This window comes from Bos taurus, chromosome Y (genome assembly GCF_002263795.3).
Source record: "Bos taurus isolate L1 Dominette 01449 registration number 42190680 breed Hereford chromosome Y, ARS-UCD2.0, whole genome shotgun sequence".
Classification (NCBI taxonomy): Eukaryota; Metazoa; Chordata; class Mammalia; order Artiodactyla; family Bovidae; genus Bos; species Bos taurus.
Genome location: NC_082638.1, coordinates 25,316,557 through 25,330,813, shown reverse-complemented (window position 1 = coordinate 25,330,813; position 14,257 = coordinate 25,316,557). Strand labels below are relative to the sequence as shown.

Below are 14,257 nucleotides of genomic sequence, written 5' to 3'. Positions count from 1 at the left end.
GGGGGCTCTTTTGGACATTTTATCTCGGTCAGCCTTTCCGAGTGAGATCGCAGGTCTACAAACAAAATGGTGCCTGCCAGTTCTCCTGCAGAGCTGAACAGGAGCGTTGGGGCCACCACGGGGAGACTAGGCAAAAGTGGGAGCTGGAGAAGGAAGTTTAAAACTCTCATGTCACTGAACTGAGTTTGAGATGTTTTCTTCTGTATAAAATAAGGGTGAGAATACTTATCTCAATGTTTCAGTCCATGAGTAAATCAAGTACTAATTTTGTCTTTTGAAAGAAATGGAATCATCACACCACTTGTCTGCAGAGAACACATTCCAAGACACCCAGTGGACATCTGAAACCTCACATAGTATCAAACCCTATATACACAATGTTTTTTCTATACAGACACACCTGTGATGCAGTGTGTTTAATCAAAGCACGGTAAGAGACTGGCAACTGAGTCATAGTAACAGCAAAGTGAAAGTGAAGTCACTCGGTCCTGGCTGACTCTTTGCGACCCCACGGACTGCAGCTTACTAGGCTCCTCTGTCCATGGGATTTGCCAGGCAAGAATTCTCGAATGGGCTACCATTTCCTTCTCCACAGGATCTTCCCGGCCCAGGGATGGAACCCGCAGCCTCCAGAATTGCAGTCAGACACTTGAACATCTGAGCCACCATTTACCCGGAGTCACGCACACCTATGCCATTCCGAACCCCCTCAACCCACACCCCCGCCATCCACACCCCCCAATCCCCCAACCCCTCACCCCCCCACCCCCCGCCCACCACTCCTACCCCCCCCAATCCTAACCCCCGCCCCTCACCCCCCCACAGCCCACCCACCCCTCCTCTTCCCCCACCACTCCCCCCCTTCCCCCCGACAACAACACTGAACCCACCCATCCTCGCACCTCCCCACGCCCAGCACGCCACCCTAATGCTCCTCCTCCAGCCATTCTGGTGGGCGTTGCCACAGGCACCACGCCTCCCCATCTCTTTGGCCCCTCCAGGCCTCTTCTGGAACTCCGGGAGACCCAAGTCGCTATACCAAGATCTCGCGAGATTTGCTCCGGGAGGAAACAGGAGCTGGGATTGGTTGGGCCACACTGCTGAGTCACCGCTTCTCTCTCCTCAACGTTCAGCAGGGATCACGTGGAGAGGCGCGGCTGCACAAACCGTAAGTTCCCGCCTCGGGTTCCCGGCTTTCCCTCAAGGTGAGCTTAAGCTAGTCCCTTGTTCGCCCCCACAGACCCGCAGTTCTCTTTGCTGCCCTAAAAGGAGTTATGGGACCGCGGGCTGGAGTGAAGGCTGAAGCGGGGGAGGAGCCAGCCGGGGCCACGTGCTCCAGAAAGAGGCCGCGGGACCCGCGCTGTGGACGCAATAATGCAGCGAACCACGGTCTGCCGCCGCTTGGCACTGGACGTGGGGTCCCCTCTGGAGGTGCCAGGGCGTGGTGGGCCGAGCAAGCGGCCGAAATGGGGCTGCGGGATGGTGGTCAGTGTCCTTAGAGGAAGGGCCCTTTGACCCGAGCAGCAGCTCGGGGCTTCCATTGTCCGCTGGTCCGGCCCTGGAGAAATTGCTCAGATTTGGAGATGAGGAGACGCGCAGTCACATGGCGGGGTTGGCCCTCCGGTTTTCAGTGTCTCCTCAGGCTTCCTCAAGACGCATGTTGACGTACCGTCGTCTTACTTATGGAGCATTTTGGTTCTTGCTCTCAGGCTCCGGTGGACACGGGTGACTGAGAGGACAGGAGACCAGGGAAACCAGGTGTGTGAGGGCCTGAGGCCATTGTGAGCTGAACCAGTGCGGGGGGAAGTCATCTTGAGGTAAGCTGATCGATCCCCTTGGCCACCTCTGGTGCCCACTCCGTTCTGGTCATCTTGGAGCTGGGTAGCATCTGGGGCCTGAGGCCCTCAGGGCAGGAGGAGGATGAGCACCGTTTAGTTTCCCAAGGCATTTTCCTAAGAGAGCTTTGGTCCTGCTGTTGTGTTGGAAGAGGCAGCTTCGGCGAGTTGGGGCCCCATTCGCGAAGCCACGGTGAGGTTCCGAACTTGGGAACCTGTGCTTGGGAGGCGGGTTTCAGACGCCAGACACTGGGCCCCTTTGTGGTATTGGGCAAAGGCTGGGTGGCGAGCCTTCTCTGTAAGTGTGGGTCCCCTGGGAGTGAGGTGCTCCTGGAAAGCAAGCACTCAGGCAGTAGAGTGAGTCCTCCAGCTGCAGCTGGAGGAGGCCAGTGGCCAGACGTGAAATGGAGAGAGACCCCGTAGGGCGAGGACGACATTATGCCCTGGGGGTGCTGGGTAGGCCTTGGGCGCCACTGACCCAAGGGCGACCCAGCACACCTGGCTGTAACCCCCAGTATCACTGCTGACTCCAGAGTAGTACACGTGGACCCTCGGTCCCAGAGCTGCAGACTCTTGAGTGTCTGGGTCAGGACCGACTGGGGCCAGGACCCTGAGAGGAGGAAGCTGTGGAAGGAGGAGAGGTCCAGGTCATGAATCCAGGGGAGTTCAGGGCAGGGGGAGAAAAGGGCCAGGCTGGGGCTGCCAGCCAGTCCCTTTCCTGTGCAGACAGAGTGTGATCAGAGCCCAGGCCACGGCAAAGAGTCCCAGAGCTCTGCTTCTGCAGTCCCGGCACCGGACCAGGGTTCCCACACCCTTCATATCTCCTGCCTCACCAGTGGGAGAGGTCTCTGTGCACAGCTGCTCCCCAGATCCTGCCGGTGACACCCCATCAGTGAATCTGCCTACTTGGCCCTGTGCAGGGCAGGCAGTACTGGGAGGTTTCCTGCTGGGAGATGGCCTGAGCCTGAGCCCTTGGGGGACAGCTGTTGAACTGAGGTAAGGTGTAAATCTAGGCCTCTCTGGATTTGTCCCCGAATATTGCACCATTGCCCCATCCTCCTGGATGCCCCGGCAGTACCCTCAGACCCGCTGAGTCCCTAGGCTGTGGTGGATCACGTCCCCTGAAGGGAGGCTCCTGTTCTCTGCTCTAGTAGTCCCTAAGCTTTTCACTGCCCACAAACAGAGTAGGGTATTCCAGTCCTCAGAGAGGTTCCTGGGCACACTGCCCCACCAGATAGGCCCAGGGATGGCTTAGAGAGACCTGGACCTGGCCAGAGGCATCATTCCCGTGTCCGTCTCCGTGGCCCCCTCTGTGACCCTCTCCTGAGCCCCAGCCCTTGCGTGTGAAAAGGAAAAAGGAAACAGCTGATGCTGTTTCAGCGTCACTGAGGTGAGGAAAGTGAAACACTTGGTGATTTAAATTCTGCCGGATAGGAGGTTTTGTCAGTTTGGTTGAGAATCCAGCTTCAGGCTCTGATTCCCCATCCCCTACACAAACTTAAATAAAGAGCCTGTTGGTGATAAAAGAAATGAAGATATCTCAGAGGCAAAGATGCCAGCAAATATTGCTTCACTTGGCAGTGATAAAGAAACTCGGAGATAGTATCAGGCCTGAAAGCACAAAGAATGAGCCGGTGAAGCAGATCCAGGCTTAGGAAGTAGGGTGACAGTTGGCCAGGTGGTGCATAGGAAAGATGCTCACCCCCAGTTGTAAGTTATGTGCTGAGAAGAAAGGAAGCAGAGTCGAGAGGACTCCTTGCTGACGTGTTTGCAAAGAAATGAAACACTTTAATTCTCAATGCTTAAGATGGCAGAGTAGTAAAAAAAAAAAAAAAAATAGCTTTACTATTGTTGATTCTCTAAACATTTACAACCAGTGAATGCTAAAGGAGATCAACCCTGAATATTCTTTGGAAGGGCTGATGTTGAAGCTGAAGCTCCAAAACGTTGGCCACCTGATGCGAATCTGTCTGTTTGGAAAGAACTCTGACGCTAGGAAGGATGGAAGACAAGAGGAGAAGGGGATGACAGAGGACGAAATGAATGGATGGCATCCCTGACTCAATAGACATGAGTTTGAGCAATGTCTGGGAGACAGTGAAGGACAGGGAATATTTGTGTGCTAAGGTTCACAGGGTCGCAAAGAGTCAGACAGGACTGAGTGACTGAACAACAACAAAGGTGTCACACAGTTCAGTTAGTGCAACAGGGTTCTTAACGTGAAAAAAAAAAAACAAAAAAAAAAACGTGGAATGGCCATGGAAAAATATCATGATTGTGCTTAGATTATGAAGGTTGGCTTTGCAGTTTCAGCTGGAGTGGTCACCCCGGTGGGCCTGCTCCAGGGTACAGATCAGGTTTGCCAGTCATTACTTTTGAGGCTTGCTTGCCTTTCGTTTGTTCAGACACCCTGAGTGGAATATCATGCCTTTGTTTCTCTTTTTTTTCCCAGTCTTACTGAGATATGAGTAGAATTGTCTCATAGCCCTGGGTAAGTTTAAGGGGTTCAGCATCATGAGTCCACTTACATCCATCCTGCAGTGATGAGTGCGGGGAGTCTAGTGAACGTTCAGCATTTCATTTGGATTCAAAATTAAATAGAGAAAAGTACTTTTTTGGATGAGAACTCTTAGGGCTCACTCTGTTCACTTTTATATCCAACAGAAAACAGCATTAGTTATACTTGTGTTGTATGTCACCTCCTCATACGTACTTCTAGCTAGAGGATGAACATGATCGTTTCTCGAGCTGTCCTTCTCAGTCGCTGAGAATGATGTCCCTGCCCCGCCCCCCGCCAGCCACTTTGTGAATATTAGAAACAGCCCCTCCCAGGCTGCCCGCACCCACTTCTGTCTGAGCCTCTCTGGTGTGTGTCCAGTCTCAGTGCTCCCTCCGAGTGCCCTTGGAAGTAGGAAGTGGGTACAGCCGCTGACATCTCCCCTAGGCAAAGAGAAACAGAGTCGGACCCTGTGAAACCATGAGGTTTGGTTTTCAGGGCTCCAGTGAGCTCTGGCACCACAGCCCTTCATGTCTCCGGATGGAACAAATATCCCCAGGTCATTCACCTTAACACTTAAGTAAATAAACAATCGTCGGAGCAGAGGTATAGAATTGATACAGGATATGAAGACAGGAGGCAGTTTTCTGAAACGGGTTAACGGGGGGTATCCTGTACTGCACATTAGTGAGGTCTCCTTTATGTGCAGTTGGGAAGATCCCCTGGAGTGGCAAATGGCAGGCCACTCCCGTATTTTTGCCTAGAGAATCCCATGGACAGAGGAGCCTGGTGGGCCACAGTCCGTGGGGTCCCAAGAAGTCCGACACGACTGAGCGGTTACTGCTTAATACTAGGAAGAAATTGGGCGAGAAGCGAAGTGTTAGAACGGAAGGGATTTATTGAGAGTAGGACACTTGGAAGGTTCCCAAGCGTTGTGTTGCCCTAAGTACTCAGTTACACTTACACCATCAGAGGAAGAGGGGAAGGGGGCGAAGATCTTCTTTTTCTTGAGTAGACAGCACGTTTCTATCATCAGTGCCTCCCCCAGGTAGGGCAGGGAAGTTTCCTTGTCCCTTTCTATGTGGTCAGGCTAGGACTATCATAGTTCAGTTCAGTTCAGTTGCTCAGTCGTATGCCACTCTTTGCGACCCCGTGGACCGCAGCACCCTAGACTTCCCTGTCACGTTACTTGGGCAAACTGTTTTCGGGTCTCAGGACAATGCAGGTCTTTGATTTGAAAAAGGCACCTTTCCGTAGGTGATTGTGTTTGGTTTGTCCAGGGCCTGTTTTGGGGAGTCACTACCTTGATGACCACTGGGCAGGTTGTAGGTCTTGTTTTCGGCTATCGTTGTATTGTTCGGGGACGCATTCTGGCCAGAACGTGTCTTGGGGGCCCAAGAGCATGTTGTGGGGGTTATTGACTCACGGAGCTCACTCGGCAGGGTGCAAGTCTCAGGCCAGCACTGTTTTATGGTTTTGGGCCATGTCTCACGCTTGTGTTGCATGGTTTTGTTGCTAAGCAAGTTCGCTTGATTAAAGCAAGCCAAGGTGGCTTTGATGCCAGGCGACTTTGTTTTGCTCTAGGAATCGAGGAAGCCTACGTGTTTCAGAATTTTCCCGTTACTTCCTTGAGTGTCATTCGTCTTATTGTGGTCTCGCAAAACCCTGTAAAGTTTCTTCTCTTACGTACAGTTCCCTCGTGGAGTATCGAGCCAACTGTCTGATCATTCTGTTGTATTATTCCACTACTATCTACCAGCTGGGGATGCTCCCCCCGCCCCCAAGCGCAGGCCGCAGCGCCCTCAGTGATCCCGACACCGCTCGAGCAAATGAGATACAGCTCTGAGAGCCGGGAGACCAGGCCCCTAGTTCTGCTGCCTGGAGCGGACCCTCACCCTCCCATCCCCCGCCCACTCCACCCTACTGCTGCTTTGCCTGTAGAAGCACCAGGCTGAGGAGTAACTGGCTAGAGGTAGGGTGACCTGGACCTCTGGCAAGTCTTCACTGTGGAGGAAGAAGGAGGGAGCCTCTTTTGTTTAGGTCTAGATGTCATTGAATCCGTCTTGCCAAGCACAGGAAGAGGCAGAGGGGGCTCATAGAAAGGGTAGACCTTTCCAGGGTAAGAAGAGATCCAGCTGCAGAGCGGAGGGAGGGCAGACCTACTGGAACTGCAGGTGGGATGTCGTCTGCTGGAGGCTGGGTCCGCAGGGCTTCTGTCAGTCTGGGGCCTCTGAGGACCAACCAGGCTGTGGTCTTCATCCAGAAGCCAGGGAGGGTCATCTTCCAGCATTTCTAGTGCCTCTTTGGGCACAGAGGCATTCCAAAGACCCCCGAGGAAGGCCCTGGGGAGCCGACGGTTTGCCGTCGCAGAAGGAATTGTGCAGCTAGAGAGGGAATGAGCTCTTCCCAACCCCGAAACGAGCTCCGAGGCCGCACCAGCCTGTGAGGTAGAACTGTCCGCCAGGTTGACTCACGCCTCGGTCCCTGGGAGTCGTCCTGGGCCGACCTGACGCTGGGCAGGGAGATCCCGTCTTCATGCCGATGAGCCCCTGGTGCTTCTGTGTCCAGTGAGTCCCCTGCCCAAACGGACTCTGTGGAGCTGGAGGTGGACAGAGGCCTGTCCCCTGCCTGGCCCGGAGAGACTTTCTGGCTGATACTTGCCGTTTTTAGATCATTTGAAGACAGTGGTCCCTCCTGCGTCCTTAGATCTCCTGGATGTTGAGTTCCCGTGGAAACATCCCAAGCCTAGTCCTCTGCTGTTGGCTGTCTGCCCAAGTGCCCGTGAAGTCGGCCAGCTCTCCCTCATGTACAGTGGGGCAGATGCGTCCATCCATCCATCTTCGCCCAGGGGGGTCTTCCGGTTCCTCCTCCGTGGAGCGTGACAGCGTCCTGCCTTGGCTGTCTCGGGCTCTTTCCAGGCTGGAAAGAAAACCAGGGGTGAGCTTCGGCTTCTCTCTGAAGGTTATTTGAGGAAGTGGGGGAGAGTGCCAGGGTCGTCACGGCTGCTCCTTAATCAGGGACTTGATGATTCTCTTGGTTGCGAGGCTTGAGCTCCTGCAGCTGCTTGGTCCAGGTGATTGCTGGAAGGCAAAATGCCCACTAGGCACATTGCAGCTTGACCCTGTTTTAGGGTTTTAGCTCTATTTAAGGGGCAGACACATCTCTGGCTGCTGATGGGGATGGTAGGAATTTGGTGAGTGCCATCTCTAGGAAGTTACCAAACTGCAGCGTGTCCTTCAGGGAAGGCCACCTTCTGGCCCTCCAAACAGAAAAACTGTTGCGGCATCACAAGGCCGAGGGTGGAGAGGTTCCGTCCGTCTGTGTTCTGAGACCGCAGCAGAACCAGCGCGTCCGCGAGCCCAGCAGGGGCTGCACCCCAGACCCTCTGATGCAGGCTTTGCACCCCCCTGGGCAGAAAGTCCGTGTTGCTCCCTGTGCTTAATGCAGAGCAGAGGACAAAGGGAATTGTATTTGTGGGCTTCGAGTTGAGCTCCCATCAGAATCTGTGTAGGTGAGAGCCTTAGAGGAGGGAGGGAGAGGGGTGAGGGGTGGGGGTTTCGAAGGCGCTTTGCATTCCTTGTTCACTGGCACTGAGGGAACGTCAGGTTACCCCCCTGCTCTTGGGAGGGAGGCTTTGAAGTTCGTGGTGAAGGTACAGGTCGCTGGACAGAGCCCAGGCTGGGATGTGCATGGGGACGCCTGAGCCTCGTCTTGCCGCCGTTTGCTGACACAGAATTTGTGTCCTTGGCCCACGTTTTATTTCCTTTCAGGAGAGCCCACGACCCTAAGCCCTCAGTGGCTTTCAGGCAGAAGAAGGCGCGTCCCGGGTTTGGCCAGCCGAAAGGGACGCGTCACATTCCTAAATTTAATCTCCTGGCTTCAGGGAGGAAATGGTCTTTGCCTCCAGGGAGGGAGGCAGCGTGGATCTTGGGTTTGCCTTGGGTTTAAGGGATCCACCTGGTCCCTTTGTAGCCACTCCCTCTGCTGGCAATTTGTCAAGCCCAGCCTAAGAGAAGTCGCTGAATTCCTGGAAACGCAACACACGGGACTTGGCTGCTTCCCTTGGTTTCACTCCAAATGTCTGGTCCCTCTGTTCTCCTGGCCAGCTCCTAGGTGTCATTTTGACCTGACCGGTTCCAGGGAAGCCTGGACCCTCAAAAGCTGGAGGACCCACCATCCCTCCATTACACCTCTGTTCCCCCGTGAACGAGCACACGTGTCACGTGTCGCTGTGTGGCGTAATATGATGTGTAAGCGACGGTGTGACACTCGGGAGTCTTACTCTGTCTCTTTTTCTTCTGGGGCGACACCACCGTCCGCACAAAGCTGTCTGAACGTGAACATTTGGGTGATTTTGATGTGGCCCAAACTCCCCCAACGAACGTACCTTCAGGTTGGTTTTCCTCTTTGATATTTTGCTTCTGTGAACAGACAGAGGATCCCATCAGTTGTATGTAGTGAGAAAGTAAACGCCCCACTCAGCCTTTAGCTGGACGGAGATCTAGTAGTAAGATAGCACTTGAGCCGGGAATGGACGTTTCGGCCAGAATCTCAAAAGCGTGCCCTGGAAGGAGAAGACGGTCTCAGGGCTGAGCGCACTGCTCCACGCTGGAGCCTCAGGTTCTGACAGCTGTACCTGCCGGGGTATTCATGGCACAGGCGACACAGGCCACGATCCTGTAGAGAATTTTCTTTGCCTTTCCATTCACCTTGGCAGTTGCACACTTTGCTTTTGCTCCTGCGTGCCGTTTTACGTTTGTCCCAGACTGGTTTCTTCTCTGATTTCCGCCACTTTTACAGACAGTCAAGAACATTTCTTAACCAAGTAGAATTTGGTGGCGGGAGGGATGGGGTAGGACGGGGTGATCGTGAGGGCATGGGTCCGCACCCGACCGCATCTGGGGTCCTAGTTCCCTGGTAAGGATAGAACTCGTGGCCCTGCCGTGAAAGCACCGAGTCCTCCTCACTGAACAGCCAGGGACGTTCCTGGAATTGCTTTAACGCAAGACGTCTCATTCGGAGGAGTTTTTGAGTGACGTTGTACACTTGAGTGTGTGAGCAGTGATTATAGTTCATACCAATTTACGGTTTTGTGAATTTACTAGCTTAAAGGGTTCTGGGGGTTTCTTTTTGTTTTAAAAGGTCGAAACTCTTCTCTAAGTCCGTGGAATACCAAAACCAAAATCTGTAGAATATTTTAAAGAGTGCAGGCTTTGTTCAGAATGTGAGCGCTTTGCTCCACTGAACCGAACGGTAGTAAGATTTGTAGAAGAGACGCAGAGTGAAAGGCACGTCTTTTTATCGAGTGACATGACAGCACCCATCGCGTGAGTTACTGGCTGGAGTTTAGAGACAGGCCGTGTTGGGCTAAACTCCTTATTGCTGTTTTCAGCCCTTGGGTAATAATCAGAAGCTTTCTCTGAAGAGAGTGGGGTCAGCTGTCAGACTCCTAGGTATCTACCGGCCAGCAGGGCTGGGATCAAATGCAGCAGCCAGTAGATACGGGATGGGGCAAGAGGTCACCTTGTCCCTTTGTTGCTGCCGGGAGAGAGGCTCGTCCTGGTGCCAGCGGGGGCCAGAGCTGTGACTTGGTGGCCAGAAGATGTGTCTGACCCTGCCTTGGGTTCCGTGAGGGTGGAGGGACAGCAGGGTCTCCCCGGTTCCTTGGCCGGAGAAGGACCCGCCCCCACCCCTCGCTCTCTGACATCCCCCCAGGACTGGTTCCGGAGTAGGTGCTTCAGGATGGGCGTCTGGGCGCCCCCCCGCCGACTCCTGGAGCTGGCCGGCCAGAGCCTGCTGCAGAACGAGGCCTTGGCCGTCGCGGCCCTGGAGGAGCTGCCCGTGGAGCTCTTCCCTCCGCTGTTTACGGCGGCCTTTGCCGGGAGGCACACCCATGCCGTGAAGGCGATGGTGCAGGCCTGGCCCTTTGCCTGCCTCCCTCTGGGCGCCCTGATGAAGGACCACGAGCCTCATCTGGAGACCTTCCAGGCTGCACTCGACGGCCTGGACCTCCTGCTTGCTGAGGAGGTCCGCCCCAGGTAAGGTCGACCTGGCAGACTGGTGGGGCCTGGGGGTGTGAGCAAGATGCAGCCAGGCCAGGAGGATGACCTGGGAACAGGCGTTCGGGGGGAGAGGACTGGTTGAGGGGACAAAAGGCACGTGGTTCTCCCCCCCCCCGCCCCCCCGCAGTGTGCCTTAAAGCGGGGACCAAGGCGGGCCCGGCAGCCAGAGGATCTGTGGCGTGTGGAGTGCAGCGCCCTCGCGGGGTCCTGGTGCCCGTCGGCCCCTGCGCAGCTCAGTGTGTCCCCCTCGGCCCCGCAGGCGGTGGAAGCTGCAGGTGCTGGACTTGCGCCGCAACGCCCACCAGGACTTCTGGACCCTGTGGTGTGGCATCAAGGCCAGCGTGTGCTCGCTGCTGGAGCCCGAGCCGGCCCAGCCCATGCAGAAGGCGCGCAGGGTGGAGGCGCAGGCGGGGCTGAAGCCGGCGCGGGCCCCTGTGGAGGTGCTGGTCGACCTGTGCCTCAAGGAGGACACGCTGGACGAGACCCTCAGCTACCTGTTGAAGAAGGCCAAGCAGAGGAGGAGCCTGCTGCACCTGCGCTGCCAGAAGCTGAGAATCTTCACCGTCCCCGTGCAGAGCATCAGGAGGATCCTGAAGCTGGTGCAGCTGGACTCCATCCAGGACCTGGAGGTGAACTGCACCTGGAAGCTGGCCACGCTGGGCAGGTTCCTGCCGCACCTGGGCCGGATGGGCAACCTGCGCCGGCTGCTGCTGTCGCGCGTGCGCCTGTTGCCGCACACCGCCCCCGCCCGGGAGGCGCACTGCGTCCGCCAGCTCACCGCCCAGTTCCTGAACCTGCCCCACCTGCAGGAGCTCTCCCTGGACTCCATCTCCTTCCTCGAGGGCCGCCTGCACCAGGTGCTCAGGTGAGGCGTGGCGCCAGGTCCGCAGACCAGAACCGGCCTGTCTCGTTTCGTGGCCGCTGGGGACATTGCCAGGGTGCACGGGTCGCTGGGAAGTCCTCAGGGTGCCGCCGCTCTGTCCGCGGGCGTCTGGTCAGGTCACCTCCCTGGTCAGGGTCAGAGGCGTGGCCTGGGTTAGACGTTGTCAAAGGGGACTTCTTGCTGGCCGTGCACATAGTCGGGGTCAGGTGTGACGCCCTTGGGCGTTCTTTCCGAGAGAGCGCTGTCTTAGCGGAGACGATGACAGAGAAGTCGGCGAGAAGGACGTCGGTCCATCAGGCGTGAGGTTAGAAGTCCGAAGCGCTGTCTCTCCCTCGCACCCGCCGCTTCTGTCCTGAGCTGGTTTAGGCTCCAGGTGAGCTTTGGGAAGTGGGTGATTCTGGAGATGACAAGGAGGGATCAGGCGGGGAAAATTGTGGCTCCTAAGCAGTCCAGAGAAGAGAAAAGGTCCCACGAGCATCATTGTTGAAGTGGCTCCATTCTCTTCCAGTCCAAATGACAAGCATTATTTTCCTTTCCGACTTCTGAATACGTAGGAAATCCTCAGTATCAGGTTGTCGCTCTGCCTTGAACACAGTGATAAAAGCTGAGAGGATGCAGCCTAGTGTGGCCATATGAATGAGTTGCATTGATTCTCTTTGTGGCAGCTGCAGAGTCCAAGCATTAGCGGTAAATATGTTCACCGGGAAACCAGAAAAAGGAAAGAAGAAAAAAAAGGAGATGGACGGTCTGGGAACCGTCCAGGGGATATTCGGCCAGTGATGGTGTGGAACCCCAGCCCACGTCCACTGCATCCAGCCTGCTGTTGCATTCAACTAGTCGTGTCTTGTAAAACCACCCTAATTCCTGCTACCCCAATACTAATAAGCTGACGTAGGCAAATAACACTTGTTTCCTGTTTGTTTCCCACACGGAAAATAGTTCATCATTTTGTGCAGGGGGAGGTCATACCCCGGTGAGCATGACCTTCCCCCCGGAAGAGCCCCTGCCTTCCTGTCAAGAAGGGGAGAGGCCAGCCCCGAGCCAGTGAGATGCCCTGCGTTGCGGTGAAACAGGCCTCTCCTCCCCACGTCCTTCGGCCCGCCACCTCTGCCCCTGGGACTGACTGCCCTGTGTCTCCCCCAGGTGCCTGAAGACCCCTCTGGAGACCCTGTGCATCAGCAACTGCCTGATTTCGGAGTCAGACCTGACGTACCTGTCGCAGTGCCCAAGCGTCAGCCTCCTGAAGGACCTGGGGCTCAGCGGGGTCAACCTGACCAGCCTCAGCCTGGAGCCCCTGCAGGTCCTGATCGAGAGGACCTCGGCCACCCTGCAGGACCTGGACCTGGACGAGTGCGGCATCGTGGACTCCCAGTTCAGCGCCCTCCTGCCCTCCCTGAGCCGCTGCTCCCAGCTCACCACCTTCCGCTTCTGCGGCAACCCCATCTCCATGTCCGTGCTGGAGAGCCTGCTGCAGCACACCGTGGGGCTGAGCAAGCTGAGTCTGGTGCTGTACCCCGCACCCCTGGAGAGCTATGAGGATGTGCGCGGCACCCTGCACCCGGGCCTCCTGGCTCAGCTGCACGCCCGGCTCAGGCAGCTGGTGCGCACGTCTGGGCGGGCCAGCACGGTCTGGTTCAGCTCCAACACCTGTCCCCACTGCGGTGACGAGATCTTCTACGGCATCTGGCCCATCCTGTGCCCCTGCTACATGCCCGCCTAGCCCAGGTCACGAGTTGCAGGCTTTGTCCCTGGCACCGGGACACTGCCACCCAGACCTCAGTGCATCTAGAAGGAAGACAAACCACAGTTTCAGACAGTTGTTCAGTGCATGGGGGAAAAGGAAAGGTGATATAGAGTGGGCGGGGAGGGAGGGGTTGGTGGTATTCTTTGGAGAGATGTGCTCCGACCAAGTTGGAAATGTGAATCTGAACTCTGGAGGCGGGGTTTTGGGCTTGGGAGGTTGTTGGCGTCATTACCCCCGTGTTGGATTGTTAACAGAGAAATAAAGGGAAGTTCAGTGTGAATCATTTGGGGTCCTCTGTCATCTGTGTCCATGATTTTCCCCTTTAAACTCGTGAGTCTTCCTGTTGGTGGTTAAATAAAAGGGCCTGAGCGTGAGTGGGGCCTAGATGCGCTCCGATAGGCAAGGATCGGCTACAGGAGTTCAGGGCCCTGTTTGCCCACTCCGTGTGGTTCTCATTTCCAGGGCATCCACGTCCTCACTCGTTTCGGAGGCTGTTCGATCTGTCGTCATAATACGAGGTGCGTCCTCAGGGCCTGCAACGAACTAAGTGTCCAGGAGCGAGCACCGCTGGAGGGGACCGTCTTCCCACGGGACCCTCGCTGCTAACCCCACCCAGGCCCTGGACTCCGGCATTTTCCCCGGTGGATCCAGCAGATGCCAAGCCTCCATCTCAGCCCCCGGGCGGTGCCAAGACGGGTTCACTGTGCAAAGTCAGGCCCGGGGTCCTGGGGGATATTCACCCTCAGACCATCTGGAGCCTCTGGGAGCCAGCAGCCCGTTCCCACTTTCCCACTGCTCCTCCGTATCTGCCACTTTGGGACTCCGTGGACCGTAGGCAGCCGGGCTTCTCTGCCCAATGCATTCTACAGGCGAGAATACTGCAGTGGGTAGCCAGCCGTCCTCTTTTCCAGGACATCTCCCCGACCCAGGGATTGAACTTGGGTCTCCCGCCCCCCACCACTCATATTCCTTTCCTGGCTGCAGACCCAAACGCCTTCCAGTACATTCATCTGCTCTCAAGCCATCGACACAAAGCTGCTGTCCTCCTTCCTGGAAACCTTCCCTGCAGAAGAGGTTGAACTCATGTCCTCTGCTTCTTCGTAACCTAACATGGGAAGGCTTTTCTGTACATCTGTTGATAAGCTTCAGTGTGTTCTGCTGGACAACAGTGGTTTCTCTTCCTTCTTCTTTTTTTTTTTTCACATAAAACACATACTCCCCTTCACATGCAGGGTG

General features: G+C 55.9%; 1 protein-coding gene across 6 annotated transcripts; it reads left to right on the top strand.

The window, feature by feature from the left end:
- The first annotated feature begins 983 nt into the window (after positions 1-983).
- On the top strand, positions 984-13,301 carry LOC132344521 (melanoma antigen preferentially expressed in tumors-like). Of its 6 annotated transcripts, XM_059884186.1 has the most exons (7): positions 984-1,168; positions 1,710-1,817; positions 7,039-7,269; positions 8,659-8,725; positions 10,048-10,370; positions 10,654-11,259; positions 12,421-13,301. In XM_059884186.1, the coding sequence occupies exons 4-7, from the start codon at positions 8,690-8,692 to the stop codon at positions 12,995-12,997; spliced, it is 1,542 nt and encodes a 513-aa protein (XP_059740169.1). In that variant the 5' UTR covers positions 984-1,168; positions 1,710-1,817; positions 7,039-7,269; positions 8,659-8,689; the 3' UTR covers positions 12,998-13,301. The 6 variants fall into 6 exon arrangements, with proteins under 6 accessions (XP_059740169.1, XP_059740166.1, XP_059740167.1 ...); XM_059884183.1 differs by lacking the exon at positions 7,039-7,269 and having other exon boundaries at positions 985-1,168; XM_059884184.1 differs by lacking the exon at positions 7,039-7,269 and having other exon boundaries at positions 985-1,205.
- The last annotated feature ends 956 nt before the right edge of the window (positions 13,302-14,257 follow it).

Excerpts from the sequence above, each read along its gene's own strand:
- LOC132344521 (XM_059884186.1), top strand. The coding sequence starts at position 8,690 with ATGTGGCCCAAACTCCCCCAACGAACGTACCTTCAG. Across the intron at positions 8,726-10,047 it reads CCCAACGAACGTACCTTCAG|GACTGGTTCCGGAGTAGGTG; the intron begins GTTGGTTTTCCT and ends ACATCCCCCCAG. Across the intron at positions 10,371-10,653 it reads GCTGAGGAGGTCCGCCCCAG|GCGGTGGAAGCTGCAGGTGC; the intron begins GTAAGGTCGACC and ends TCGGCCCCGCAG.